The 26,700-nt window shown below is 36.8% G+C and overlaps 4 protein-coding genes and 1 pseudogene across 4 annotated transcripts; all 5 read left to right on the top strand.

Moving 5' to 3' along the window:
* The first annotated feature begins 131 nt into the window (after nucleotides 1-131).
* On the top strand, nucleotides 132-2,694 carry LOC114727102 (NAD-dependent malic enzyme 2, mitochondrial-like). The gene is made up of 7 exons (XM_028913829.1): nucleotides 132-164; nucleotides 256-342; nucleotides 508-562; nucleotides 650-721; nucleotides 1,203-1,265; nucleotides 1,672-1,786; nucleotides 2,414-2,694. The coding sequence occupies exons 1-7, from the start codon at nucleotides 158-160 to the stop codon at nucleotides 2,483-2,485; spliced, it is 471 nt and encodes a 156-aa protein (XP_028769662.1). The 5' UTR covers nucleotides 132-157; the 3' UTR covers nucleotides 2,486-2,694.
* A 2,034-nt stretch (nucleotides 2,695-4,728) lies between these two features.
* On the top strand, nucleotides 4,729-14,498 carry LOC114727101 (uncharacterized; annotated as a pseudogene).
* Nucleotides 12,972-13,398, top strand: LOC114727100 ((+)-neomenthol dehydrogenase-like). The gene is made up of 2 exons (XM_028913828.1): nucleotides 12,972-12,991; nucleotides 13,143-13,398. Exons 1-2 carry the CDS (start codon nucleotides 12,972-12,974, stop codon nucleotides 13,396-13,398), a joined length of 276 nt encoding a protein of 91 aa, XP_028769661.1.
* Nucleotides 14,499-15,389: 891 nt separating the features above from the next.
* LOC114727094 (uncharacterized) lies at nucleotides 15,390-19,029 on the top strand. Its single transcript, XM_028913823.1, has 6 exons — nucleotides 15,390-15,903; nucleotides 16,033-16,182; nucleotides 16,321-16,443; nucleotides 16,553-16,609; nucleotides 17,445-18,199; nucleotides 18,307-19,029. The coding sequence occupies exons 1-6, from the start codon at nucleotides 15,390-15,392 to the stop codon at nucleotides 19,027-19,029; spliced, it is 2,322 nt and encodes a 773-aa protein (XP_028769656.1).
* Nucleotides 19,030-22,314: 3,285 nt separating this feature from the next.
* Nucleotides 22,315-25,168, top strand: LOC114727096 (uncharacterized). Its single transcript, XM_028913824.1, has 7 exons — nucleotides 22,315-22,816; nucleotides 22,945-23,094; nucleotides 23,198-23,389; nucleotides 23,475-23,531; nucleotides 23,615-23,725; nucleotides 23,839-24,392; nucleotides 24,533-25,168. Exons 1-7 carry the CDS (start codon nucleotides 22,315-22,317, stop codon nucleotides 25,166-25,168), a joined length of 2,202 nt encoding a protein of 733 aa, XP_028769657.1.
* The last annotated feature ends 1,532 nt before the right edge of the window (nucleotides 25,169-26,700 follow it).

Here is a 26,700-nt window from a genome sequence, read left to right on the forward strand (position 1 = left end):
GAAATGTGTTTTATATTGGCAGCTTATGGTTCAGCAATATGCATTTTACTACAATTGAATTTCTTAATTTTAATGGTTGAGATTTGACTCAGGTGCTTAAGGCAATGAGAGAATCTGTTTCGACAAAACCTGCTATCTTTGCCATGTCTAATCCCACATGAATGGTTTGTTTGTACAAGACTTATCAAGCACTCATAATTCCTTAATGGTGTCCGTGTTTTAATTCTGACTCTTTGTTTTTAACCATTTGAACAGCTGAGTGCACTGCTGCTGATGCTTTTAAACATGCTGGAGAAAATATAGTTTTTGCTAGTGGAAGTCCGTTCCAAAATGTAGACCTTGGTAAAATCTCGTTTTAAGTGATTGATTACCTTTGAACCTCGAATCATCTTTTCTGAATCAGATTTTCCTTATCTATGAGGCTATATATACAGTTATTTCTGCTGGATTTGCTTGTACAATAAATAGTATAATTACCTTGATCCTCTGAATAAAATCCGTGTGCAGCTAATGGAAAAGTAGGCCATGTAAATCAAGCAAACAACATGTATCTTTTCCCAGGGTATGTCTTGTGGACTCAAGTTCTTTCATGAATCATATATATCTGTGAATATATTGATGTAGTTTCAATGGTCACCTTTCATTTCAGGATTGGTTTGGGAGCTCTTCTGTCAGGTGCTCGTCTTATAACTGATGGAATGTTGCAGGCAGCCTCTGAATGGTAGGCTGCAGAAGATTTTAACTTTTATGCTTGGTCTTTCTCAACCCCAAGCTTTCCGAGCTAGCATTACCGGAAGTTTGAGAAAATTCGTGCCTGATTTTTCTAAATCCTAGCTTGATAGATTTCCAGAGGTCTTTCATTATACCTTGAGTAGTTTGCCCTTGTATGTATTCTCTAATAATTTTACTTGATTTTCTTTATCTCTTGCCTTAAAATTTGTATATAGATTTAATCGCTCACTAGCTTTTCTTGGGTCCTGCTCTTTGTGGTAACTTCGAACTGGCTATTGTATGCACCTCACCTAGGCTCTACTCTAGTTTTAATATTCAATGAACTTTCTTCAGTGAGTGTTATGGTGAAATTTTGATTGCGTTGGTTTTATTATTTTGCATCATTTAAGTTCTTCTTCTTTGCTGGGATGTCTGATTTGGCTCAATACCTTCCTTTATAATAAATTGCTGACATGCTTCCATTCTTGCAGCCTTGCTTCCTACATGACAGAAGAAGAAGTTCTAAAAGGAATCTTGTATCCGTCCATTAATAGGTAATATTCCATTTCTGCTTTGTTATTTTGTGATATTTGTTTTCTCTCGACTTTTCTTTTTTCCTGTCACTCTTTTATCGAATATCAGAATTAAATTTTCAAATTTTCCAAATACATCAAGGAGTGAGTATATTTTAGGATTTGCATGCCAAGTTTGGCGATAAACTTCTAGTTTTGTTCTGACCATCCCTGACTAAAAAAAAAAAAATTTCATCCATATCCTAATAAAATGGTTATAGAGAGTTATAATCATATTATATTATGTTGTACACTAAAATAGATGTCTGCCTGATATCTTTCAAAAGAAATAAAAGCAAAAAAAGAAAATCTTGGTGATTTTATATGAAGTGGGACAGTTAATTGAATGGCCTTTGACGGTTAACCAACTCCAGTTTGCATGCTACAGTATCCGAAATGTTACAGCAGAGGTTGGAGCTGCTGTTCTGCGGGAAGCAGTTGCAGAAGGGCTGGCAGAAGGGCGCGGTGAGATAGGGTTCAAAGAACTCTCGCTCATGTCAAAAGTATGGAATACTTATAGCTCATAAAACTTTAAGATATTAGATATATTACAATTTTTTTTGGGTATGTCGATCCCCTATATGTTGCATTCTTTCAGTAGAACTGCATGTGCAAGATTTGTTGCAAACAGATTGACTTAATTGGTAGGACATGCTTGAACCTGTTGAAAGACGCTCACAACGTTGGGGGTTCAAGTCTGCTGGAAAGCGCTTGTTTTTTTTTTTTTTTTTTTTTGGTGTGGGGGGGGGGGGGATTATGAATCCCAAACATGATTAGTTCCATATTCTAAAGGGTTTACGATTACTCAAGTCCCTGAGAGATCCAAAGATGGGGGAAATGCTTCTAGCTGACATTTGAACATTACAAATATACAAAATCAATTTTATCTTGTTATTTTTTCTATCAGGAAAAGAATAAGGGGAGCTTTTAGGTTCATGTTATCAGGTTCATGGTGAAATTATGACACGGAGAGTCTTTTTTCTTTCAAGTACTATTATTAAGTTCTAGTTCCTCCCCCCCCCCCCCCCCCCCAAATAATGTTTCATTTATCTCACCTAAACGCAACCTAATGCTATCTTGGATTCACCTGAATTCATCTGCTTCTCACTCGGCTGCTGCACTGGTTGCAGGAAGAGACCGTGGAGTACGTCAGAGAAAATATGTGGTACCCTGTATATAGCCCTCTTGTTCGTGAAAAATAAGCATCCTGAATTTTCCACAACATATTTTTGAAGGCCTAGTGGGATCACATAAAATGTTGCTCCGATCAAGCCCTCTATATTATTGATTTATAATGTTTTAAGTCAGGACTAGGAAGCTTCTGTGAAAATGTTGTAGTTCTTGATTTGATCTTGGCGAATTCCCATGGATGTGTATAATATTGGAGATAGATTACTAGTTCCCCCATCTATCCTTGATGACACTAAACTCCATGGATCTCTATTAGCATTGCATTATTACCGGTGGGTTTAGATTCACTCCCGAAAATCATTCTACGCTTTCGCATTATGAGACAATCTTATACACAGTTATCTTGGATAATACAAAATTACTTAAATTAAACAAATAATCGTCATTGGAAAGTAGAAAAACTTGACATTAAACTATTTAATAAAATAAAGTGACATCAACTTAAATGCTTAATATATGTAGGAAAATTGGAAGGTCGAATAAGAATGGGGGATTCATCACATGAAACAGAAGGATGACAAATGAGATAAGCCAGAAGAAGAATTGCTCAAAAGACTGCTTCTTCCCGGGTGCTCTGTTTCCGCTGTTTGCCTAATTGAACGAAAGGAAAATAATACCCCAGTTTTCATGTGTTAATCCTGTTTTTGTTTTCAGTCTTCGTAGTTTATTTCTGTTGTCTCAACGAATTGTCAGCCTTTGTATAAACTAATCTCGGTGAGATTAATTTTTTGGGAAAACCATATTGAAGTACTATACTTTCTCTCAATTTTTAATTTGGTACCTATGTGTTTTTTCCCTTTAATTAAATATTTAATTTTATCTTTTTAGCAACATTAGCTTTTATAACTTTGTTCTATTGATATTTTTAGTCTCTACATAAGAATTAATGATTTAATAGAGGAAAAATAAAGATTTAGTTAAGAACAAAAAAACACATAGGTACCAATTGAAAATTAAAAAAAGTATAGTACCTTCAATATGGTTTTCCCTAATTTTTTTTAATTCTTTCTTCTAGAAGTGTACATGTAATTTTAGTTAAACAAGTGTATGTGTAATGTTAGTTAAACACTATATAATTATAAAATTTGTGCAAATGTTTTACTTTGAATGGATTAGAAAATAGTAGTTTGTTTGTTTGGCCAACTGTACAGCGTGACTCAAATGAAAAAGAAGTCAACATTTGAAGGCTCTGTAAACTTTCCCTTTTTTCCAAGCATAATGAGTCATTGGCTTGGAGGAAACAGTATTATTTAGTTAATAAAAGAATTATAAGACTAAAAAAGTTGCTTGACAGCGAAAAAGACTCTCAATAAATTGATCAGTTTTCTTTGCACGTGCCCTGCCTGTCCATTCAGTTTTAATGTATCGTCATCTAGAAGAGTCGGGCAGAGCAAAAAGCAATAAAAAAGGGCTCCCTCCTAATCCCTCTGACCAAGAGCATTATGTTATTGACCAATCTCAAAATATTTTACTTAATGAAAATCTACGCAATAAATTTAACACTAAAATGTTATTATTTTTTTTCGGCCCAAAAAAAAAATGTTATTATTTTTATATTCAATTGTTAAAAAAATTATATATCCTATGAAACACGACATAAGGTAAAATTTACGTGATGTTGGCAATTGGATTAATGTCTATAAGCAAAATTTTGGTTCTCGTATTTATGAATAGAAAAATTTTGCGAAAAGAACTATTACTTATTTAAAAACTGATTTTAAATTAATAATATATATCATAAAATTTTTATAATAAAATCAGGTGACAATCAACCGTTTCGAAGAACAGTTTTTTTTTCCTCGTAATAAAATATTTTTATGACAAGGAAGGAATTAGCTTAGCTTTGATTTTAAATATAATAAATTTATAAATATAAATATATATCCAGTACATTCATTACTTGTCAAATAGATATAATTATAAATAACATTTTGTTTTTTTTGCCAACAGGAATAAGCAATCGTTTTCTTACTAAAATACTGCTAATATAATGTCATCAACTTTTATTTTATTTTTTTGCCGGAGTCATCACTTTTAATCTATAAAACAAGGATGATGATAATCACGACAAAAGTAGGCCGTGGAAGGCTCTCTTTGATTCTGAATCTGAATCATCATGATCAATGACTCGCTTCGGCTTTCTTTCTAGCTCACACATTTCAATGGATTCTTTGTCCTTTGCTTTGATGTTTTCCTTCTCAAGCTGCTGAGTATCAAACGGGTCTCACGTATTCCTACGTATCTCTCTTCCCAAGGTCAAAGTTTGAATCTAGTTTGCGATAATTATATATTTTGGCTTCCGCTTATAATCCTCCATCCTGCGCAGTTTCTGCATCAATGGCGGAACCTAAAGAAAGGTACTACCACTATCGCATCTTTGTCTTCCTCCCTATTTGAACAAATCTATTCGCATGTTTATAAGATCCTTTCATTTTGTTCACTGCGTACATATGTTGATTTGGTAGCATTGGTTGTGGTTTCAGGTATGGTGTTGTTACAGGCGAACAGAGGGATCGGGTTGGAGACTGTGAAAATGTTGGCCTCCAATGGAGTCAAGGTGGTTCTCACAGCAAGAGATGAGAAGAGGGGCCTCGAAGCCCTTGAGAAATTGAAAGCCTTTGGCATCTCCCACCTTGTAATTTTTCATCAGCTTGATGTGATGGACACCGCTAGTATTGCTTCTCTTGTGGATTTTGTTAAAACCCAATTTGGGAGACTTGATATTCTGGTAAGAATGAAATGTCCATAGCGGCGAATATTCTCAACGCTCTTTTTATTCTTCTTTTCGTTCAGTGGAAGGGAATTGACGAATTGGAATCTTGCATGCACTGAACTATTTTCATGAGCATCAATTCCTTGAATAAATCTCCCTAATATTTTTTTTCCTAGCGAGATTAATCGGTAATTATAGCTTGTTATGACTCTTCACAGATAAAAGGACTGCTTGGAATTGAGTTTTCTTACTTTCAAATGCTTCTTGTACTTCAGTTGGTTAATATGAAATCTTTAAAGACAGCGACAGTTTACTGTTTGATTATGTTTTTGCGTTTATGTTCTTAGAAAGTTACTTCGAAAATTGACATTCTTCACCAAAAAATAAAATAAAATAAAACGTCTGGAATATATTTTGTTACAAACAACCTTCTCTATATCTCTTTGGAGAAAGCTTAGAATAAATGAAGTTTTCATCGTTCTAAATTGGTAGAAATTGTTGAATAAAAGTTAGCGGGCATTTTTCTGGTTGGATTAACCCTGTGACTGGTGGTCAAACGTGAGATCTCTGCCATCCCCATCCTTATAACTAAATTAGACTTTAGTACAGAAAATGACGCTTTGCGCTTTATTCCCACATCGAGCATCGCAAGCTTTCGTGTAAGATGTGTTTGAGATGATAAGAACACTGTGCATTGGAGACTGAATAGATTGTGTGTGTGTGTGTGTGTTGTGTTAAAGAACTGAAACTATTTAAGAACACCTTGTGTCCCTTTTTCCTTCCTTCCCTTTTAGTTAGTTACCAACCTTGGAAGCTTTGAAACACTCAACCACTTTAGACGTGAAATGCCCCTTGGCAGGTCAAACTAAAGCCACTGTTTGCTTTATTATTTATCTGCGAAATGAATGAATGACCTGTATCTGACCTTGCTGATGTTGATACAAACTAGTTGGTCAATCTGTTGTGGCTTAGGCGGGGGTCTAATATTTTCAGGGCTCAATAATTTTTAAAAAATGTTTGTCCTTTTTGCCTTTTACGAATGTGAATCATTGTTTTGCAGGTGAACAATGCAGCGATCAGCGGATTAAATTTGGATGAGTTGGTCAGTCAATGAGCTTGTTTTCTCTACTGTGTTATTCGTGTATATTTGTATTAATCACCAAAAAAGATTTGTTTTTAATTATTGTACAGGGGGAGGGCCCACCTTACAATTGGAGGGCATTGACTCAAACTTATGAGTTGGCTGAGAAATGTCTGCAAACAAACTACTATGGCGCTAAGGAAACAACGGAGGCTTTTCTTCCCCTTCTTCAGCTGTCCAATTCTCCAAGGATTGTTAATGTTTCCTCCCAAGCAGGGTTGTTGAAGGTACATTGCATATACTTGCTTTGAATTTTGCTGAAATTACAGACTTTTCCCCCCTATTTTCAAAACTGATACAAAATATCCTCTCTATTTTATTAAAACCAGAGTGAGCCTTGTAGATTCGCAATAAACTTAGAATGAGCTGTATTGGTCAAAACTTGTGAATAATACACTTTCCTATACATTTATATTAATTCCCCAAACCTCTCAAATCTCCTTTCTATTCTCAATTGTGATTTTGGATAACCACTAGAGCAACATCAAATTTGGTTAATGCCATTGTTTCAGAACATACCGAACAAGTGGGCGACAGGGGTGCTTGATGGTGTTGATGATCTTACAGAGGAGAGACTAGATGAGGTAGTAAGAGAGTTTGTCAAAGACTTCAAAGAAGGAACAGTGGAAGCCAAAGGATGGCCAACTTTTCTGTCTGCTTATATGGTTTCAAAAGCAGCCATGAATTCTTACACAAGGATTCTGGCGAGAAAGTACCCAAACATGTGTATTAACTGTGTCTGTCCTGGATTCGTAAAAACAGACATTAACAGAAACAGTGGTATCTTATCTGTGGAAGATGGTGCTGCTAGTGTTGTAAGATTAGCTTTGCTCCCAAATGGTTCACCTTCTGGCCTCTTCTTTGCTCGCCATGAAGTGTCCAGCTTTTGAATCATACTAATTAGCATCACAGTTTTTCTTATCAAACTTTGAAAATATGGATCTATGCTGCCATTTTTTACCCATATTTTTCTGTCACAACTGGTTACATCACAAGAAAGTAGAAAGATATGGTCCTTTTTTTAAAATATATATACACACACACACACAAGGCTAAAGGTGCAATGTTATTTCTAATTTTATTTTTCAGGTGTAATTTTATCCTAGTTCTTTTTAGTTATGCAATTTTTCTCGTGATTTTTTTGCTGGGTGCCTAAAATTGCACCCAAATTCTAGAGGTAAAATTGCATAAAAGAAGACCATCAGTAAAATTACACTACTAAAAAAATCAGGAGTAAAATTATATCTTTGCCTTATATAGAAAGGGAATTTGAACCCCTGAGTTGCTGCTCATATTCATTGCATTTTTATCGCCTGAATTAGTTTAATCCTAAATGGGAAAGACATTAGACATTATCCTTTTTTTTTTTAAGTATTAAAAGGGTTTAAATTTAAATCACTATCTACATTACAATGCGCCCAATAGAATAGCTGAAAACATTAGCTTTCCATATTATATATATGTATATATTGAAAAAAAATAAGGTATACAATAGTTGGCTTGTATTTATCTTATAGTTGATACTACTTTTAATTTTTAAAATTTGACCTCGTTTTAGTTTTAATTTTTAAAATTTGACGTCATTTTAATTTTAACATTTAAAATTTGATTTTATTTTGATCAGTTTAAAGATTTTTTTATCCTTGAAATAATGACAAAAATCAAAATGAGATTAAATTTTAAGAATCAAAACTAAAATGAAATAAATTTCAAGAATTAAAAATGGCATTAACTCTTTATTGTTATTTGTCAATAGTAGTTAAAGAATATGATCCAAAACTCCACTTATTTTATTTTTTATTTCATTCCATCGTACATGTATAGAAAGGTTGTTTAGTATGTCAAAATTACCTGTCATGAGCATTGGCAATTGCTCTTTGATGTGCTCACAACACTTGTCCCCTTCTGCTTTTTGTTGGTTAATGTATGACTAGAAAAGATTAGTTGAACTTTCATTAATCAGATTATCTCAAAGTTCAGATCACCATTGTTGACTGTTATTGTTATTTACCTAAAACACTTTGGGCCAACGTTGACAAATTTTAAAATCTTTTCAGAGATTCAACGTTGACAAATTTTAAAAATCTTTTCGGCGACAATGAGACGTGCGGGGATAATGAAAGAAAGTCTCGAATATCTCTTGAATTTGAAAGATGTATTTTAAAATATTTAGAAAAAGGGAGCATACTAAACATTAAATTCAGAATTAGCTGGTAGCAAATACTACTATAAGCTATAGTATAACATTATACTTAAAAATGCTTTGATATGAATTATTCAATTTTTTTTATTTACCAATTTACATTCACTGTTTAGTTTATGTTTTTTTTTTTTGGGCCAGCGTTTGCTGAGGCATATCACTGTCGAAGTTTTGAGTCGTGATTTTATTTTCTAAAAAGTAATGCTAACCCACCATGAGTTTGGAGAAGAACTCAGCATCAAGAGACAACTTATCAGTTCACATAATCAGGCATGCTCCTTTTGTCTTACAAGACACCTTGAACATATTTCATGAAAATTAATTCTGTTTTAAAATTTAATAACTTTTCAATGTTATTCTCATTTAATATTTTTTAAAAAAAATTAAAGGTAAAATTCAACATTTATATAATAAGTTTAATAAGATAACTTATATTAAGAAGAATTTTAAAAAAAAAAATTCTATCTCTTTCTGCCAATAAACTGTATAAACAGAACGAAGTACTTGGTCAATGATTTGGTTAACAAGTGAAAACGGGCTTCAAAGTGTAAATAAGGCATACTTGGTCGCCGTATTCGGAGATCACGAGATGAGGAGTTCCACAGCCCATAATACAATGAAGTTTCAGTTGGGAAAAAGACCAGGTCATCGATATGGTTAATCAGTTGGAAACAGAGGCATACTGACAAAATTTAATTTCATTGCAATCTCAGTTTGCAAATAATATTCCTCACATAATTCCTTCCCCTATTAGTTGGTCCATGAACCAAACTACTGAAGTCTGCATGTATCGGGATAGACAATGAGGAATGAATCCCTAGAATAATTAACTATCTCCAATTATACATATCCTACAAGGAACATACGTGGATTACGATCAGAATTGCAACCAAACTTGGAAAATTTGTTATTTCAGATTCCAAAATCTCTATTTAAAGCACACATACCATTACGTTCATGAGAATCGTCATCGAGCAACAATGGTGGGAAGAACATTAAGATCTGCTCTGTTTTTCTTCGTCGCTTTCTCTGCTCTCCTCACATCTCAGCATTCCAATGCTTATCCCCTCTCAACCCAAAGCCGATGGATCATGGACGACTTCAATGGCGAACGAGCCAAACTAGTGTGCGGCAACTGGGCGGGACACCTTCAGCCGATGCTTCCAGAAGGTCTGGACAAGCGGCCATTGAAGGAGATGGTGGCTCAAATAGTGAAGTACAAGTTCAATTGCGTGCGTCTGACGTACGCGATCTACATGTGGACTCGCTACATGGATCGCAATGCGGGAAAAACCCTAGAGGAATTGGACATTCCGGAGACGGTGGAAGGGATTAAGAAGAACAATCCGTGGGCGCTGAACAAGACGCATGTGGAGGCGTTTGAAGAAGTGGTGCGGGAGCTTGGGAATCAGAAGGTGAAGGTGTTGCTGGATAATCATGTGAGCGATCCCAAATGGTGCTGCGCCGATGACGACGAGAATGGCTTCTTCAATGACAGGCACTTCGATCCCAACGAGTGGGTGAAGGGCCTCACCTTGGCAGCCCAACGCTTTTCTGGGAATTCCGCCGTACGTATCTTGTTCCTATGAATTGAATCTTTTTTCAAAAAAAAAAAAAACATTTTTATATTACTTTGCATAAAAATTTGAAAACAATATAACAGTACCATTAGACATTGGATACTAGATAGTTATGCTAGTAAGTAACTTAAGAAATAAATATTAAATTTTTTTTCATATATAAATATTAAATTCGATCCTTCAAATACAAAATATTAATTTTCATTTGGATTATTATTATTTTCTGTTAACGATGATTTGATATGTCTTGGCTTATAATTATATTTTATTTTTCATTTAAATAATTTTAAAATAAGAAAATTAACAGAAATAATTTTAATCTACAAGATGATAATTTTTTTTTATCTAATTAGATTTTCTATTCCATTTTATTTTTCTATTCTAATAAGTGAGCCCAAAAGTTATTTGAAATTATTATTTTTTGATCAGCAATTATTCGAAATTAAATTTTTTTGGGTCCAAATATTCGAAATTAAATTGAAGTACGGGTAAATGCATAAAGTGCATATCATTATCTTAATAACGTCAACTAGGCATGTTGGTTAAAAGTATTAAAATTGGTATTGGCCAACAGGTGGTGGCCATGAGCTTGAGGAATGAACTCCATGGTCCTCGTCAATACGTGGGTGATTGGTACATTTATATGAGCCAAGGAGCAACAGCAGTTCACAGGGCGAACCCAAATGTGCTGGTGGTTGTCTCAGGCCTCAACTACGACACTGAGCTTCAGTTCCTAAAGAAAAGGCCTCTTCACTTAGGTTTGGGCAGGAAATTGGTGTTTGAGACACATTTGTATTCATGGTCTGGAATTGGAACACTAAAGCTGAAAGATATCTGGACTAAGCAGCCATTGAACAGAATTTGTGCCAGAGCCATTAACGGCATAGACCACAGAGCGGGGTTCCTTACTCGTGGCAACAATGCTTTTCCTTTGATTTTCACAGAATTTGGGTTCGACCAAGAAGGTTCTACTGAAGCAGACAACAAGTACTTGACTTGCCTTCAAACCTACCTTGTTGGGAGAGACCTGGATTGGGGCCTCTGGGCTTTGCAAGGTGGCTATTACCTGAGAGAAGACCAGGTTCAACTTGAGGAGACATTTGGTGTCATGGATGCCTCCTGGCAAAATCTGAGGTTCCCAAACTTCACCCAACTCTTCCAACTCCTTCAAAGGAAGAATCAAGGTATGCCTCTTGATTTAGGGAAGTAGGACTAACCATCCATTCAATATTGGTAGTTGATTCAAATGATGTGCAGGTCCATCTTTTATTCAATTTAATCTGTCTCTATACTTAATTATAATGCAGATCCAACTTCCAAATTCCCTATTGCAAATATCTTGTACTACCCACTGAGTGGCCAGTGTGTCCACGTTAACCAGAAGAATGAGCTTGAAGTGGGAAGTTGTGAGAACAAGATCGAGAGATGGGTTCATGAAGATGGATCTCAGATTCTCTTAAGTGGTACGAACAAATGCCTAACTGCATCAGGTGAAGGGCTTCCTGTTGTCGTGTCTGATGGTAATAATTGCCAGAGCAAGCAGAGTAGTTCTTGGAAGTCTGCGTCACTCTCAAAGCTTCACTTGGCTACGGTGGACCAGCATGGCAAGCAATTGTGCCTGCACCAGGACGCAAACTCTTCAACAATTGTGACAAGAAGATGCATCTGTATACTAGATGATCCTACTTGTTTGGACGATCCCAGAAGCCAGTGGTTCCAGTTTGTCCCCACCAATTTGTAGTTCCTAACAATTTGTGTTGGCTCTCTCGCTTGTAGAAATGAAATTTGATTAGGGGCGATATAATGAGGAAGAACACGCTTTAAGTCAATTGCACGCAACTTTTGAAATGCTTTTAATTATGAACTACAGACTTGTAGATCCATAGTCCGCAATGGATTGAGGATGTTCCCATTTACCAATTATAACAAGGAAGAGCTATTGAGTATTCAGCAAAAATTCTCAGGTTGTAGCGACTAATAAAGCCCCAAGTGTTCTTACGAGAATTTGGTTCAAAATCTGATTCAGTATAAATTGTCAGAGTTCTCGCCTGATATGAATGACATAAACGACAAGAGCAAAAGCTTACAGTAATTTAGCGAATATAATAGAGAAACAACTTAGGATTATTGTTACTAAAATTACTTTACAGCCTATGAATTACTGCTCACTTCTGCTTTCAAATGATATTAGTTCTTAGTCGATTATCACATAAGAGACAACTCACACACATGGAAAGTGAAGGGTTTGTATTGGTCTGAGTGGTCCCAAACTCAATTTGATTATAAGCTATGACCAAAGAGAGAAATAAAGAATAAGAAAGAAATAACGGGATAAGACAAGTTATATTAAATTTGATGGTCTATATGAAATGGCATAGCCAGATATTCGCCAAATTCGTCGAAAAAGATAATATAATTAATCAAGTGGTTGTTGACATGAGAGGGAAAATAAGGGAATTTTTTTTTATTTTTTTAAGACAGAGAAAAAGGAATCTTATCAACGATCGATATGTCTAAAAAGAAGCTACTCGTGTGGTCCTTGAAATGATGAAACAAGAGCTGTACAATAATATGCCTAATTTATTCTTCATCTGATGCATAATTCAAAAGGTAGCAATCAGCTTTTGTTCTCTTCATGACCTTCAATATTTTCTCAAGTTGTGAATGATGAAGACAATTGGGGCACTGGTATAATGATTGAAAATTCAATGATTGTACGTATTGGACGTATAATATAAACGGGCAGACGAAGTATATATGTATGCTTATGTACCGTCAAATTACAAAGAAAGTAAAAAGGAAGCCAAGTTGTAGCAGTAGCCTCATTGTAAGAAGAAGCTAGAAACCAAAAGCCTGATCAATTATGGGAGAAGAAGCAAAAAGGTACTTGATTAGCTTCCTTTAATATGACTTAGCATTTGGTATTCAAAATGACTGAATCATATATATATATATATATATATATATATATATATATTCAAGTATGTATTATGAAATGCAACATCACGTCTCAGAAAGTAGAACTTTGTTTTAGGTATGCCGTTGTGACAGGAGCCAACAAGGGGCTTGGGTATGGAATATGCAAGAAGTTGGCAGCAAGAGGGGTGACGGTGGTGCTCACAGCAAGAGATGAGAAGAGAGGGCTGGGAGCAGTTGAGAAGCTCAAACAGTTTGGTGTGTCGTCAGACTCTCTGGTGTTTCATCAGCTTGATGTCACTGATCCTTCAAGCATTGCTTCCTTAACTCATTTCATCACCACCACCTTTGGCAAACTTGACATCTTGGTATAGTCTAATGTTATGTTCCGATAATATATTTGAATAATTTAATTTATTATATAAATCCATGCTTGGCATATTTTGGTGCAGGTAAACAATGCAGGTGTCTCTCCGGGAACAGTGAACGGCGAAGCTTTGTTCAAAAAAGTAAGCTCATCACTTGACATAAAATGCAAATCTGCAGTCATTTACAAGACATGCCGCCCTTAGGAATACTTTGCAGGAACTTTTCCTTTAAGATTCAAGAGTAAATCTTTGAAAAATATACTTTGATAATAACTTTCCTTTTTGGTAATTGATACATGGAAATGATTAGGAGTGTAATGTGAATGAGGTGTTACAGATTAGTGGGGAGAACATAGATTGGGATGAAATAGTAAAATGCAATGTGGAGATGTCAAAGCAATGTGTTGAAACTAATTACTTTGGTGCTGTTGGAGTGACTGAAGCCCTCCTTCCTCTGCTTCAATTATCCAATTGTCCCACCATTCTCAATGTCACCTCTCTTGCTGGACTCATCAAGGTACTTAAATGCACTCTCCAGTTTTAATTTTAATATTTTGTTTATGACTTATGAATTGTACGACTTGTTGTTGATGTGCAGCTCATAAGAAATGAACGTGCCAGAAAGGTACTAAGTGACTTGGAGAGTCTTACAAGAGAAAAACTTGATGGGGTGGTGAGTGAGTTCATCAAGGACTATGAAGAAGGAACATGGAATGAGAAAGGATGGCCAACCATGACGCCTGCCAATACAGTGGCCAAGACAGCCCTTAATGTGTACACAAGATTAATCTCCAAGAAGTACCCGAGTTTCCGAGTTAACTCGGTGTCTCCAGGATTTGTGAAGACTGATATGACTCAGAACTATGGGTTCTCAACTGTTGATGAAGCTGCTGAACATCTCCTGAGATTAGCTCTTCTGCCTCCTACAGGTCCCACCGGCGTCTTCTTTGATAGGGACAGAGCCACACCATTGGAATAATCATTATTCGTTAAGCTTAGCTTTTATTTTGGTCTGATGCTGCGTTCGAGTTATTTTTCAAGTAATTAAGAATAAGAATGCCGATGCTTTAATGTATTTGAAATTAATTTCTCTTCATGTTGTTGTATTCTCTTATGCCTGCCTGTTGTGCATTAAGTCCACTGTTGATTTTATGTATATTATATGAAGCCATTCGGATAAAATAAAATCTGTCGTTTTTTGTACGAAATTTTAAGAACTGGGTCAAAATATGATATCAAATTTATTGCTGATATTTTGATATTGTTAATGTTTTGGTCATCAAAGAAACCATGGTTGGGTTAATCAGGTGGCAGATATTTTGAAGATCAACAAATAAAGATCAGCAACTCACTGGCTCTGATAATACAAATGCAAGCCCCGAGTCCATTCTATACTTATTTATTATACAGTTCACGTGTCCCCTTCCTTTCTTGTCGAATAAGCCGATGCTTGCAGAACGGGTGGCGTTGGCATTCTCTGATTGGTACGCATGTATGGGCTGCAGTGCTACTCCTATATAACAGTCCAATGCATCTTTGGTTGAGTGAGAGAGCCGCAATATTCAATTCCTTTAGCTTTGTCTTTCGGAAAGATTACGAGTTTCTCTTTTTTTCTTTCTGCCAAAGATTACGAGTTTCTTGACCAGCAACAGTTTAACTGTGTAATTAAAATGAAGGTGGGCTTCAGTTTCCAAGTGCCACGTGTCCTGTCGCTGCTTCCATATACCCTCTTTCTTCTTCTTTGCTCACTCTTGTTTTTCACACTTGTTCCCTACCACTACGCGCCTAAAACAAAAAGGATGTTTGATTCGCTTGTGAGTGACACTCCTCATCGTTCTTTTTGGCTTCATTTGTTTTTCACTTGTTTGAGGAATAGCTTGATAACCCACCAAACTCTGGCCAATGAAGTAGATCATCATCAATCTCTTAAGCTGATCAGTATTTAAACGAGCTGTCACCGAACAGAAATTAGCACACAATACAAACAACGTAAAGCCATGGCGCAGGGGAGCAATAACAAGAAGGAACTATTCTCATGTGCCATGAAAGGGGAATGGGACAAGGTCATTGATATGTACAGGCAAGATGCGGGGCTTCACAAGGCCAGAATTACTGGCTCAGGACCCACTGCTTTGCACATAGCAGTCGCTGATGGGAAGCAGCACGTGGTGAAGCAGATGCTCGCCGCCATGTCCCCGAATGAAGAGGAACGCAAGAAGGCTCTGCGAACTCCTGGTTATAGAAACAGCACTGCTTTGCATGTAGCGGCTGCCATGGGCAATGTCAGAATGTGTCACATCATTGCCAGCGTGGAGCCCACCTTAGTGGATGATCGTAACGTTGACGGCGAGACGCCTCTCTTCGTGGCCGCTCTCCGAGGCAGGAAACATGCTTTTCTTTGCCTTCATCGCATCCGAAACCCTGACGTCCATACTCCTCTCTTCTATGGTAACTGTAGAAGGAACAATGGTGACACTATCCTTCACGCTGCAATCTATGGTGACTACTTTGGTACGTACAAATTCGTTCATTCCCTTTTTCCCGCCCTCCTCAACTCCTTCGACGAGCTATCTGGCTTCTCTGTTTTATTGATTATTCTGATCAACTATAACATTATTTAATTAATGCTATGCTGTATAGATCTTGCATTTCAGATAATTCATCTGTATCAAGACCTTGCGAATTGGGTGAACGAGGAAGGGTGCTCTCCTCTGCATTTGCTAGCATCAAAGCCTTGTGCTTTCAGAAGCGGAAGCCGCCTTGGATGGATGGAAACAATCATTTACCACTGTATGTTGTAATAAGCATTTAATTCGTGTCGTTATTCTTCATGCATGGCTAGTGAACTATACGGGGATTAAAAAAGCCTACTTCTTTGATTGATTCATTGATCGGCGTACCGGATATGTTTGTCTGCATGTCTTGAAGGTATATGTGTTGAGGAGCTTGAGGCAGAAAATCCACCGCATCACAGTGATAGCCATGATTGTCCTGACAACTATACTATGGTGTGGGACTTTTTCTCGCCAATAAAGAAAGCGGTCGCTTATGGTATATAAATTTAATTACACCATCTACATCAATTTTTCCTCCATGCCCTACCTAAGAACTTGTTGGCATATATAATTTCGACTTCCATTACTGTGTCTTCTATTTCCAGTATTCTGCCCGCGCAGTAAACCTGCTGAAGCAGATGCGGAAAATCCCGGAGCCGGAGGTGAGAGATCTTTTGCATTTTGGCATTAATTGAAATTGCACAAATGCTAGTACTACTGAAAAATTAAACCCTCATACCATTGCTTCCATGCTCATCACAATGATGAGGATGAAAATGCTCATCGTAATTTGGACAATCCAAATTGATTTTAGATGGTTCAGATTGAATTTAAATTTTTTATATATTTTAATCAATTTTTTATTTTAATAAATACAGAATTTAAAATAAATATAATATCATGAGTAATATATCTTTAAAAGTTAAATTTATTATTGAAAAAATTATATATTAAAAATTTTAAATCTGAACCATCTATATTAGATTTTGGATGATCTAGATTACATTAAACTAATGAGCACATGGCACTCATCATTGTGATGAGCACAAAATGAAGACCCGCTTAATTAGGATCGCGAGTGGACATAGAGCAGGCAAAGCCGTTACTTCCAGCTAATTACAAAACCTGTTGCGACTTGATCAACTCTTTTTATCTGGTAATTGTGACAATTTTTGGGAAAGGCACATATATATATATATATATGCTTATTTGTGTTTGGAGCATTTAACACTATCTACTATTCTTAATATAAAACTCAATTAATTAATTTAAAGAGATTAAAAGGTTACTAAATAACTTTAAAGTATTTTTATTTGTTTTTTTCCCTTTAAACTAATTTGACTTACTGTAAATTGCTACATAATTGATTTTTTTATTTATAAAAATACGATAACTTTTTTAATCTCTCCAGATTATATTAAGGATCAAAGGTAATACGGTGCACACGACACTTTTAATTTATAGATGCTTGTTATATATATTTTGGATTTTCCCCAGGATCTGAGGGATTGATGAGGATATATCGGCAAAAGCAGAACCATAGATGGTCTGCTCAAATAGTGAAACAACTTCTTCACTCCCCTTCCTTGCAATTGCATGAGTACGAGGATGACGGGGGAGACCCTCGGGGAGAAGGCTATAATAATACGACGTCATCACAGCAGGATGCCACCTCCGACGCATCACCAGTCAAACCTAGCAGCACCAACGACAAATGTACTATGTGTTGTCACAGGAAGCATTTAAATTGTGCAGAAGATGAGTGCGAGGATGATGGACGAAAACCTCAAGAAGGCTACAATACGACGTCTCCACAGGATGCCCCCTCCGACGCATCGCCAGTCAAACCTAGCAGTACCAACGACAAAGGTACTATGTGCTGTCACAAGAAGCATTTAAATTGTGCAGAAGATAAGCGAAGTCCTAAAAAACCTACAGCAGAGACTCCTATATTAGTGGCGGCAAAGAATGGTGTGATGGAAATCGTAGAGATAATTGTGGAGTTTTTTCCCGCAGCTGTTTACGATCAAAATGAAGATAAGAAGAACATTGTGCTACTGGCAGTAGAACACAACCAACTTCAAGTGTACCAGTTCTTGGGGGAGAAGAATATTTATAAAGAGAGCCTATTCCATCAGGTGGATAAGGAGGGAAACAGCGCATTACACTTGGCAGCCACACTTCGCGACGACGAGCATTGGCTCATTCCTAGCGAAGCTCTTCAAATGCAATGGGAACTCAAGTGGTACAGGGTAATAACAAGATACTATGTACATGTATTCCAATTTGTGTGCGTGAGTCTATATTTATAATATGCAATATCTTAATTCTGATGATCTGAATGTAATTGCTATTACAGTTCGTGAAAAAGAAAACGCCACCTGATTTCTTTGGCCGATATAACGGGATGAATGAAACCCCAGATGCTGTGTTCACCAGAACTCACAAGGACCTCGAAAAAAGAGCCGCTGAGTGGATGAACAGAACCTCAGAATCATGCTCGGTAGTGGCCGTACTAATTGCCACGGTGGCCTTTGCCACAGCAGCCACCGTGCCCGGTGGAGTCGATCAAGAAACAGGCCAACCAACACTTGAAGGTGAGTTACAATTCCAACTGTTCGCCATCTCATCACTCGTAGCCCTGGCCTGCTCCATCACGGCCCTGGTGATGTTCCTATCTATACTCACTTCTCGATTTCAAGCGAGAGACTTTGAAAAAGTCTTGCCCACAAAGTTACTGATAGGTTTGACTTCCTTGTTCCTGTCGCTTGCTTCTATGTTGGTTTCATTTTGTGCGGGACATTTCTTCGTGCTCAAGGATACACTTCATTATCTTGCTCTTCCATTATATGGGGTGACCTGCCTCCCTGCAACGCTTTTTGTCCTGGCACAATTTCCACTGTACATTGACCTTTTATCGGCAACCTTTAAGCATGTTCCCAAAAGTAGCGGCAGGCCCATGCTGCTTGACGTCAATGGCGATCCTCAGCAAACTGTGGCCCAACAAAGTAGATCATATCATCAATCTCTTAAGCCACGAAGCAGGAAAGCAACAACAGGGCACTACTCTCATGTGCCATGAAAAGGGAAGGAGGCAAGGTCATCAAGACGTACAGGCAAGCTGATCCTCGTCACTTGTTACATGCCTCCGCTTGATTTGAACAGTGGAAACTGGACACTCTCAAGCCGATCTTGTTGACTTACTATTATATATGATATATATGTAGTAACTTAACTTCGTGTGCAAGTAATTTAATATTTTATGGTGCATGGATGTAATACAGTGTGGTTGAATATATGTTCATTTCGCTTTTGCTTTTAGCCATTTACTTTTTATTTAGCAGTTGTTACGGTAGATTTTAATATGTTTGAAGGTAATAGTGGCTCGAGGCAACCGGGGAAAAAAAAAATTCTGCATGTAACTAAGCGTTGCTTAAATTTCTCGCGCACAAATTACTATGTATGTAATATAATGCTACCAAGTCAATAAACGTACACAGGTGGATAAACGCAAGTATTGAATCTGAACTAATCAAATCAGACCAAAGATATCAGGATCGATCACCATCGAAGTCATTATAGAGAGGAACATAAACACGGCCGTAATGAGTAATGAGATGGCGAACAGTACAGTTGGAATGGTGGCTCATATTTGAGTGTCAGGTGGCCGGTGTCTTGTTTAACTCCGTCGGGCACTGTGGCTTCTGCGGTATAGAGACCACTGTAATATTTAGTGCGGCCACCACCTTCCGCTGAGCATGATTCTGAGGTTTTATTCAGCCGCTCAACAGCGTTTTTCATGAGCTTTTGTGTATGTGTTCTGGTGAAGACAACATAATTTTATGTTTCGTTTACTCAGGTTGTATTTGTTGGAAGATATGATATGATCCAGAATCTGATTCAGCATAACAGAGATAACTTCAATAACCGAGCTAGAACAACCCTAATAATCTAGCCGATCAAGGGTAGCAGAAAATATCTGAAATAAATATTTATTATTGGTTGATTTTTCTTATTTGTCGTTGCGTCAGTCGATATCAGTGTAACCAAGCTGAATATTGCAATTGTATTACAGCAATAAAATCAGAAGCAATTTATCTCTATACTCTTCTTATTTATGGTTATTTTTAACTGATATTACCTTTGTTCTTTTCCATTAAACCAATAGATTGATACAATTATTATAATAATTTATTAATTATAGAATATTATCACTTATAGAATGATATTATATTGATAAAAAAAACATTATTAGAATTTATAGAATGAATATAATAAAAAAAATCTTATTTGTCAATGCAGAGAGGTTAGTACTTATAGGAGAAATCTTCATAAATTGTAGATAAAAATTATTCACTTATCCTCTTCTCCCACCACTGTCCATGTTACTTGTTCGGCTGGACTCGTGCAAGAAAGGTATTAAGTGACCTGGAGGGTCCTATGAGAGAAAAACTAGACGAGGCGGTGAGCGAGCTCATGAAGAAGGAACATGGAATGATGTGAAAGGATGGTGTTAAGATTCCCAAAGAAGTGGGCTCAGAAAATGACCCAAAGAGGAAGCCCAAATCACATATGTATGTAAAGCCGGAGGAGGACATGGAAAACGCCATATTACGGGGCAGTAAAAAAGGGCAAAATTGGTTATGGGAGGGGTGTGGATGATTTTGGATGATCTTCTCTCTTTGGTTATTCAAAATCTTTTTGAAATAAATCTAATGTAAGGCATAAAAACGGAAAATTCGGGGGCCGGGATGTTAGCTTTTTTATTTGGATCTCAAGAACGTTATGATCTGCTAGATGTGGTGCTTCAATTCAAATGATTTTACAACGTGTTTAGTATTCGAAAAAACTCATTTTTTTTAACTCTCAAAATAAAGTCACTCACAAATTTAATTTTTAAATGTATGAGCTCGTTGGGAATTTTAGTTTTAAATATAAAACCCCATTAATCTATTTTTTTCTTACCGTTATTAGTTTTTATTAATTAAACTAACTTAGGAACTTATATAAAATCTAATTCTAATGTTATGTAGAAATATTCAAAAAAAAGACCCGAGTCCATTGCTATTTACTACTCCAGTGTGTGTTAAATATCTGGATACTCTGTACTTTCTTTATTATATAGTTCACGTGTTCCCTCTTTTCCTTGTTGAATAGGCTCCAATGCTTTATAATAATCCAGTGCGTCTTTGGCCGCAATATTCAATTCCTTTAGCTTTCTCTTCAGGAAAGATTACGAGTTCCTGACTAACAGCAGTTTCACAGTAACTACGTACTGTGTCATTAAAGTGGAGGTGGGCTTCGGTTTCCAAGTGCCACGTGTCCTGTCGCTGTTTCTATATACCCTCGTTCTCCATCTTTACTGACTCTTGTTTTTCACACTTGTTCCCTACCACTAAGCACCTAAAACAAGAGGGATGTTGATCCGTTTGTGAATGACATTCCTCATTGTTCTCTTTTTCAGAATTTCCACACCACAAATATATAAAAACATGCATAGTTACGTACCATTGTCTTTTCTATTTTCGGCTGGTAAAATAATAATTCTTTTGCTTTATTTGTGGGGATAATTAATAGGCAAGTCCTTATAGTCTTAATTGGTTTTTGATCAGGTCCCTATAATTTTTTTTCTTTTTATCAGGTCTTTATACTTTCACATGTTTTTAATCAGGTCCTTATAATTTTTTTCTTTTTATCAGATCCTTATTGTTTTACTTTATTTTTAATTAAGTCCTTGTAGTTTTTATTCTTTATTCTATAAATAATAATATTCTAAAAATAATAAATTATCATAAAAATCTTATGTTAATATTCTTTTAAATTTTTAGTTAAAAAAATATTATTTATTTTTCAATTCAGATTTTTATAATTATAAAATTCAAATTATAGTAATAAATTTTCTAAAATTAGAATATAATTATAAATAATTTATATTTAAGTATAATTAATTATTCTGATTAATTATTAATTACTAAATGATTACATTAATTATTTTGTCCAATTATATAATATTAGTCTAAAATGAAATTAATTTTAAAGAATAAAGTTAATAAATAATTTTTTAAAAATGACAAATGACCTAATTAAAAAATAAGTGAAACTATAAGGAGGGACCTAAGTAAAAACATGTAAAATTAAAAGGACCTGATAAAAAGGAAAAATTTTATAAGGACCTAATTAAAAATCAGGTGAAACTATAAGGACCCGGAGATTAATTATCCCTTATTTGTTTTTTGCTTGTTTGACGAATAACTTGATAACCCAGCAAACTCTGGCCAATGATCATCAATCTCGTAATAAGCCGATCAGTGTTTAAACGAGCCATCACTGAACAGAAATTGGCACACAATACAAACTACAAAAAGCCATGGAGCCGGGGAACAATAACAAGAAGGAACTATTCTCATGTGCCATGAGAGGGAAATGGGAGGAGGTCATTGATATGTACAAGCAAGATGAGGGGCTTCACAAGGCCAGAATTACTCGCTCAGGACACACTGCTTTGCACGTAGCAGTCGCTGATGGGAAGGAGCACGTGGTGAAGCAGATGGTCCACGCCATGTCCGCGAATGAAGAGGAACGCAAAAAGGCTCTGCGAACTGCTAATAAGAGAAACAACACTGCCTTGCATGTAGCGGCTGTCATGGGCAATGCCAGGATATGTCACATCATTGCTAGCGTGGAGCCTACCTTAGTTGATGATCGGAACGTTGACGGCGAGACGCCTCTCTTCTTCGCCGCTCTCCATGGCAAAAAGCATGCTTTTCTTTGCCTTCATCACATCAGAAACCCTAACATCAGTGCTGATCCCTTCCTTGGTAACTGTAGAAGGAAAAACGGGGACACCATCCTTCACGCTGCAATTAATGGTAACTATTTTGGTACGTCTAAATTCATTCATTCTCAACTCCCTCCACTATAGCTAGCTTCTCTATAATATGTATGTTGTTTATTCTAATCGACTATAACATTATTTAATTAATGCTTTGCTATGCAGGTCTTGCATTTCAGATAAATCATCTGTATGAAGAGCTTGCGAATTGGATGAACGAGGAAGGATGCTCTCCTCTGCATTTGCTAGCATCAAAGACGTGTGCTTTCAGAAGCGGAAGCCGCCTTGGACTGCTGGAAACCATCATCTATCACTGTACGTAAGCATTTAATTATCGTCATCCGTCATGCGTGGTCACTTTTAACTGAGGGCAAAAAGAGTATTTGATTGATTCATCGGCACTTAATTTGTCTTGAAGGTATTTATCTTGAGAAGCTTAAGGCCGTAGAAAATCTTGAAGATGAATGTCGGAAAAGCACAAGTGCAGCTGAGGACATTGATAGCCACGCTTGTCCTGACAACTACAATATATTTCGGGAAGCTTACGGGCAAATAAAAAAAGCGGTGAAAGTTGGTGTGTACTTTTACGTTCGAATCTTACACACCATCTGTATAATTTTTTCCCTCGATGCCCTCCCTGAGAATTTGTTGGCATGTATAATTGCGACTTAAATTATTGTGTTTTCTGTTTCCAGTATTGCGCAATATTTCTAAACCTGTTGAAAGAGACACGGAAGATCCAGGAGCGGGAGGTGAGAGGTCTTTTGAATTTTGGCACTAATTAAAATTGCACATGTGAGTACAACTGAAAACTCTCGTACCACTGCTTAATTAGGATCACGAGAAGATGGAGGTCAGGCAAATCCGTTATTTCCTGATAATTACCAAACCTGCTGCGATTTGGTTAAGTTTTTTTATCTGGTAATTGGGACAATTTTCGGGAAAGGTATGCTTGCTTATTTGTGTTTGACATGTTTAAATATTTAACACTAAATATATATGACGGCGCACTACACTTTTGATTCATATATGCTTATTTTATGTTTTGTATTTTCCCAGGATATGAACCATTGAGGAATATATATCGAATAAAGGAGAACCACACATGGTCTGTCCAGATAGTCGAACAACTTCTTCATGACGCTCCCTCGTATGAGTACGAGAATGATGGGAGAAGCCCCCCAGAAGACGAACGCAGCAATATGACGTCGTCACGCGATGACACCCATCCAGCATCGATCAAACCCAGCAGCGCCAAGGACAAAGGTAACGATGAGCGGAATCCAACAAGGATGACAACGGAGACTCCTATATTACTGGCTGCAAAGAACGGTGTGATGGAAATAATAGAGAAAATTTTGGAGTTGTTTCCCGTGGCCATTTACGATCTAAATGAAGATAAGAAGAACATAGTGCTACTGGCAGCTGAACACAGCCAACCTAAAGTGTATCAGTTCTTGCTGAAGAAGAATATTTACAAAGAGAGCCTATTCCATCAGGTGGATGAGGATGAAAACAGCGCGTTGCACTTGGCAGCCTCACTTCGTGACGACGAACATTGGCTCATCCCTGGCGAAGCTCTTCAAATGCAATGGGAACGCAAGTGGTACAGGGTAATAACAAGATACTTACATGTGTATAACTTCTAGTTGATGCGCGCGCGCGCGCGCATACACGTACATATATGTATATATATTTATATGTGTAATGTAATATCTTAATTCTGATTATTTAAATGTAATGGCTGATACAGTTCGTGAAAGAGACAACGCCGCCTGATTTCATGGGCCGACACAACAGGAAGAACGAAAACCCAGACGTTGTCTTCACCAGAACTCACAAGGACCTCCAAAAAAGGGCCGCCGAGTGGCTGAACAAAACCTCAGAATCATGCTCGCTGGTAGCCGCACTAATTGCCACGGTGGCCTTTGCCACAGCAGCCACCGTGCCCGGCGGAGTCAATCAAGAAACAGGCCAACCAACACTTGAAGGTGAGTCAGAATTCCAACTGTTCGCCATCTCATCACTCATAGCCCTGGGCTTCTCCATCACGGCACTGGTGATGTTCCTATCTATACTCACTTCTCGATTTCAAGAGCAAGACTTTGACAAAGTCTTGCCCAGGAAGTTGCTGATAGGTTTGACTTCCTTGTTCGTGTCGATTGCTTCCATGTTGGTGTCATTCTGTGCGGGACATTTCTTCGTGCTCAAGGATACACTCCATTATCTTGCTCTTCCAATATATGTGGTGACTTGTCTCCCCGTGACTCTTTTTGTTTTGGCACAATTTCCACTCTACATTGATCTTTTATGTGCAACCTTTAAGCATGTTCCCAAAAGCAGTGGCAGGCCCATATCGCTTGACGTCAATGGCCGGCCAATAAAGTAGATCATATCATCAATCTCTTAGCCATGGGGCAGGAGAGCAACAAGAAGATACTATTCGAACTCTGTGCCATGAAAGGGGAATTAGGCAAGGTCGTTGATATGTGCAGGCAAGCTGATCCTCGTCACTTGTTACATGCCTCGGCCTGATTTGAACAGTGGATATTGGACGCTCTCAAGCCTATCTTGTTGACTTATGATTATATGCATGGTATATATGTAGTAACTTAATCTAGTGTGCGAGTGATTTAATATTTTATGGTGCTTGGATTAATAAAGTGTGGTTTAATATATATTCATTTCACTTTCGCGTTTAGTCATTTACTTTTTATTTAGCACTTGTTACGATATATTTTAATATGTTTGAAGGTAATAGTGGCTTCAGGCAACAAAAAAATAAAAACAATTTTCCGCATGTAAGAGGACTTAATTAAATTTCTCGCACGTGCTCACAAATTAATATTGAAGTCTTTTTTTTTTTTTTTGGATACAAACTGGAAAGATAAATTGCTGTTGAAGTCATTCAACATGGCCGTAATGTGTAATGAGATGGCGAACATCAATTGAAATGGTGGCTCATATTCGAGCGTACTGTCACGTGGCCGGGGTCTTGTTTGACACCGCCGGCCACTGTGGCTGCCGTGGTATAAAGACCACCGTGACATTTAGAGCGGCCATCACCGTCCACTGAGGATGATTCTGAGGTTTTCTTCAGCTTCTCAATGGCGCTTTTCACGAGCTCTTTGTGTGTTCTGCTGAAGACAACATAATTTGATTTTTTTTTTTTTGAAGTTGTATTTGTTGGAGATATGTTCCAGAATCCGATTCAGCATATCGGAATAGGAGATAACTTCAGTAATAATCGAGCTGATCAAGGGTAGCAGAAAATCTGGAATAAATATTTATTATTGTTTGATTCTTCTTTTTTCTTTTTGTTTATTCACTCCTTTACTTACTGAGAGTTTGTCTTTGCCTCAGTCAATATCAGCGTAACTAAGCTGAATATAGCAATTGTATTGCAGCAATAAATTATCAGAAGAAATTTATCTCTATACTCTTCTTCTTTATCGTTATTTTTTTTACCGTAATTATCTTCTTTTCTTTTCCTTTAAACCAGTAGACTGCTAATATTATTATAATAATTTATTAATTACAGAATATTATCATTTGCAGAATGATATTATATTTATAAAAAATATTACTAGAATTTATAGAATAAAAACAGCCCTTAACCCCCAGGAAGTACCCCAGTTTCCCAGTTAACTCACTCAGAGGCTCCGATCAGGCTTTATGAAGAATGATATATATGACTCAGGAGAACTACGGATTCTCAACTGTTGATGAAGCTGCTGAACAACTCCTCGTATTAATTAGCTCTTCTGCCTCCTGCAGGCCAGAGCCATACGCCATTGGAATAATCATAAGCATGTAATGCTCAATGCTGTATATAACGAGCACTTGAACTAAATGATTTCTCATATGGCTCTTCTAAGTCCTACTTAAATCCGCTAAAATCCTCTCTTTAATTTTTTGTAT

The sequence above is a fragment of the Neltuma alba genome, unplaced genomic scaffold, assembly GCF_004799145.2.
Source record: "Neltuma alba isolate B1F8T4 unplaced genomic scaffold, ASM479914v2 tig00012448_pilon, whole genome shotgun sequence".
In the NCBI taxonomy this organism is placed as follows: Eukaryota; Viridiplantae; Streptophyta; class Magnoliopsida; order Fabales; family Fabaceae; genus Neltuma; species Neltuma alba.

Coding starts and splice junctions, on each gene's coding strand:
- LOC114727096 (XM_028913824.1), top strand. CDS start 22,315: ATGGAGCCGGGGAACAATAACAAGAAGGAACTATTCTCATGTGCCATG. Junction 22,817..22,944: donor CCTTCACGCTGCAATTAATG/GTAACTATTTTG, acceptor TTTGCTATGCAG/GTCTTGCATTTCAGATAAAT. Junction 23,095..23,197: donor GGAAACCATCATCTATCACT/GTACGTAAGCAT, acceptor TTTGTCTTGAAG/GTATTTATCTTGAGAAGCTT.
- LOC114727094 (XM_028913823.1), top strand. CDS start 15,390: ATGGCGCAGGGGAGCAATAACAAGAAGGAACTATTCTCATGTGCCATG. Junction 15,904..16,032: donor AATCTATGGTGACTACTTTG/GTACGTACAAAT, acceptor TATGCTGTATAG/ATCTTGCATTTCAGATAATT. Junction 18,200..18,306: donor GGGAACTCAAGTGGTACAGG/GTAATAACAAGA, acceptor TTGCTATTACAG/TTCGTGAAAAAGAAAACGCC.
- LOC114727100 (XM_028913828.1), top strand. CDS start 12,972: ATGGGAGAAGAAGCAAAAAG. Junction 12,992..13,142: donor ATGGGAGAAGAAGCAAAAAG/GTACTTGATTAG, acceptor ACTTTGTTTTAG/GTATGCCGTTGTGACAGGAG.
- LOC114727102 (XM_028913829.1), top strand. Junction 343..507: donor GTTCCAAAATGTAGACCTTG/GTAAAATCTCGT, acceptor ATCCGTGTGCAG/CTAATGGAAAAGTAGGCCAT. Junction 563..649: donor AACATGTATCTTTTCCCAGG/GTATGTCTTGTG, acceptor CTTTCATTTCAG/GATTGGTTTGGGAGCTCTTC.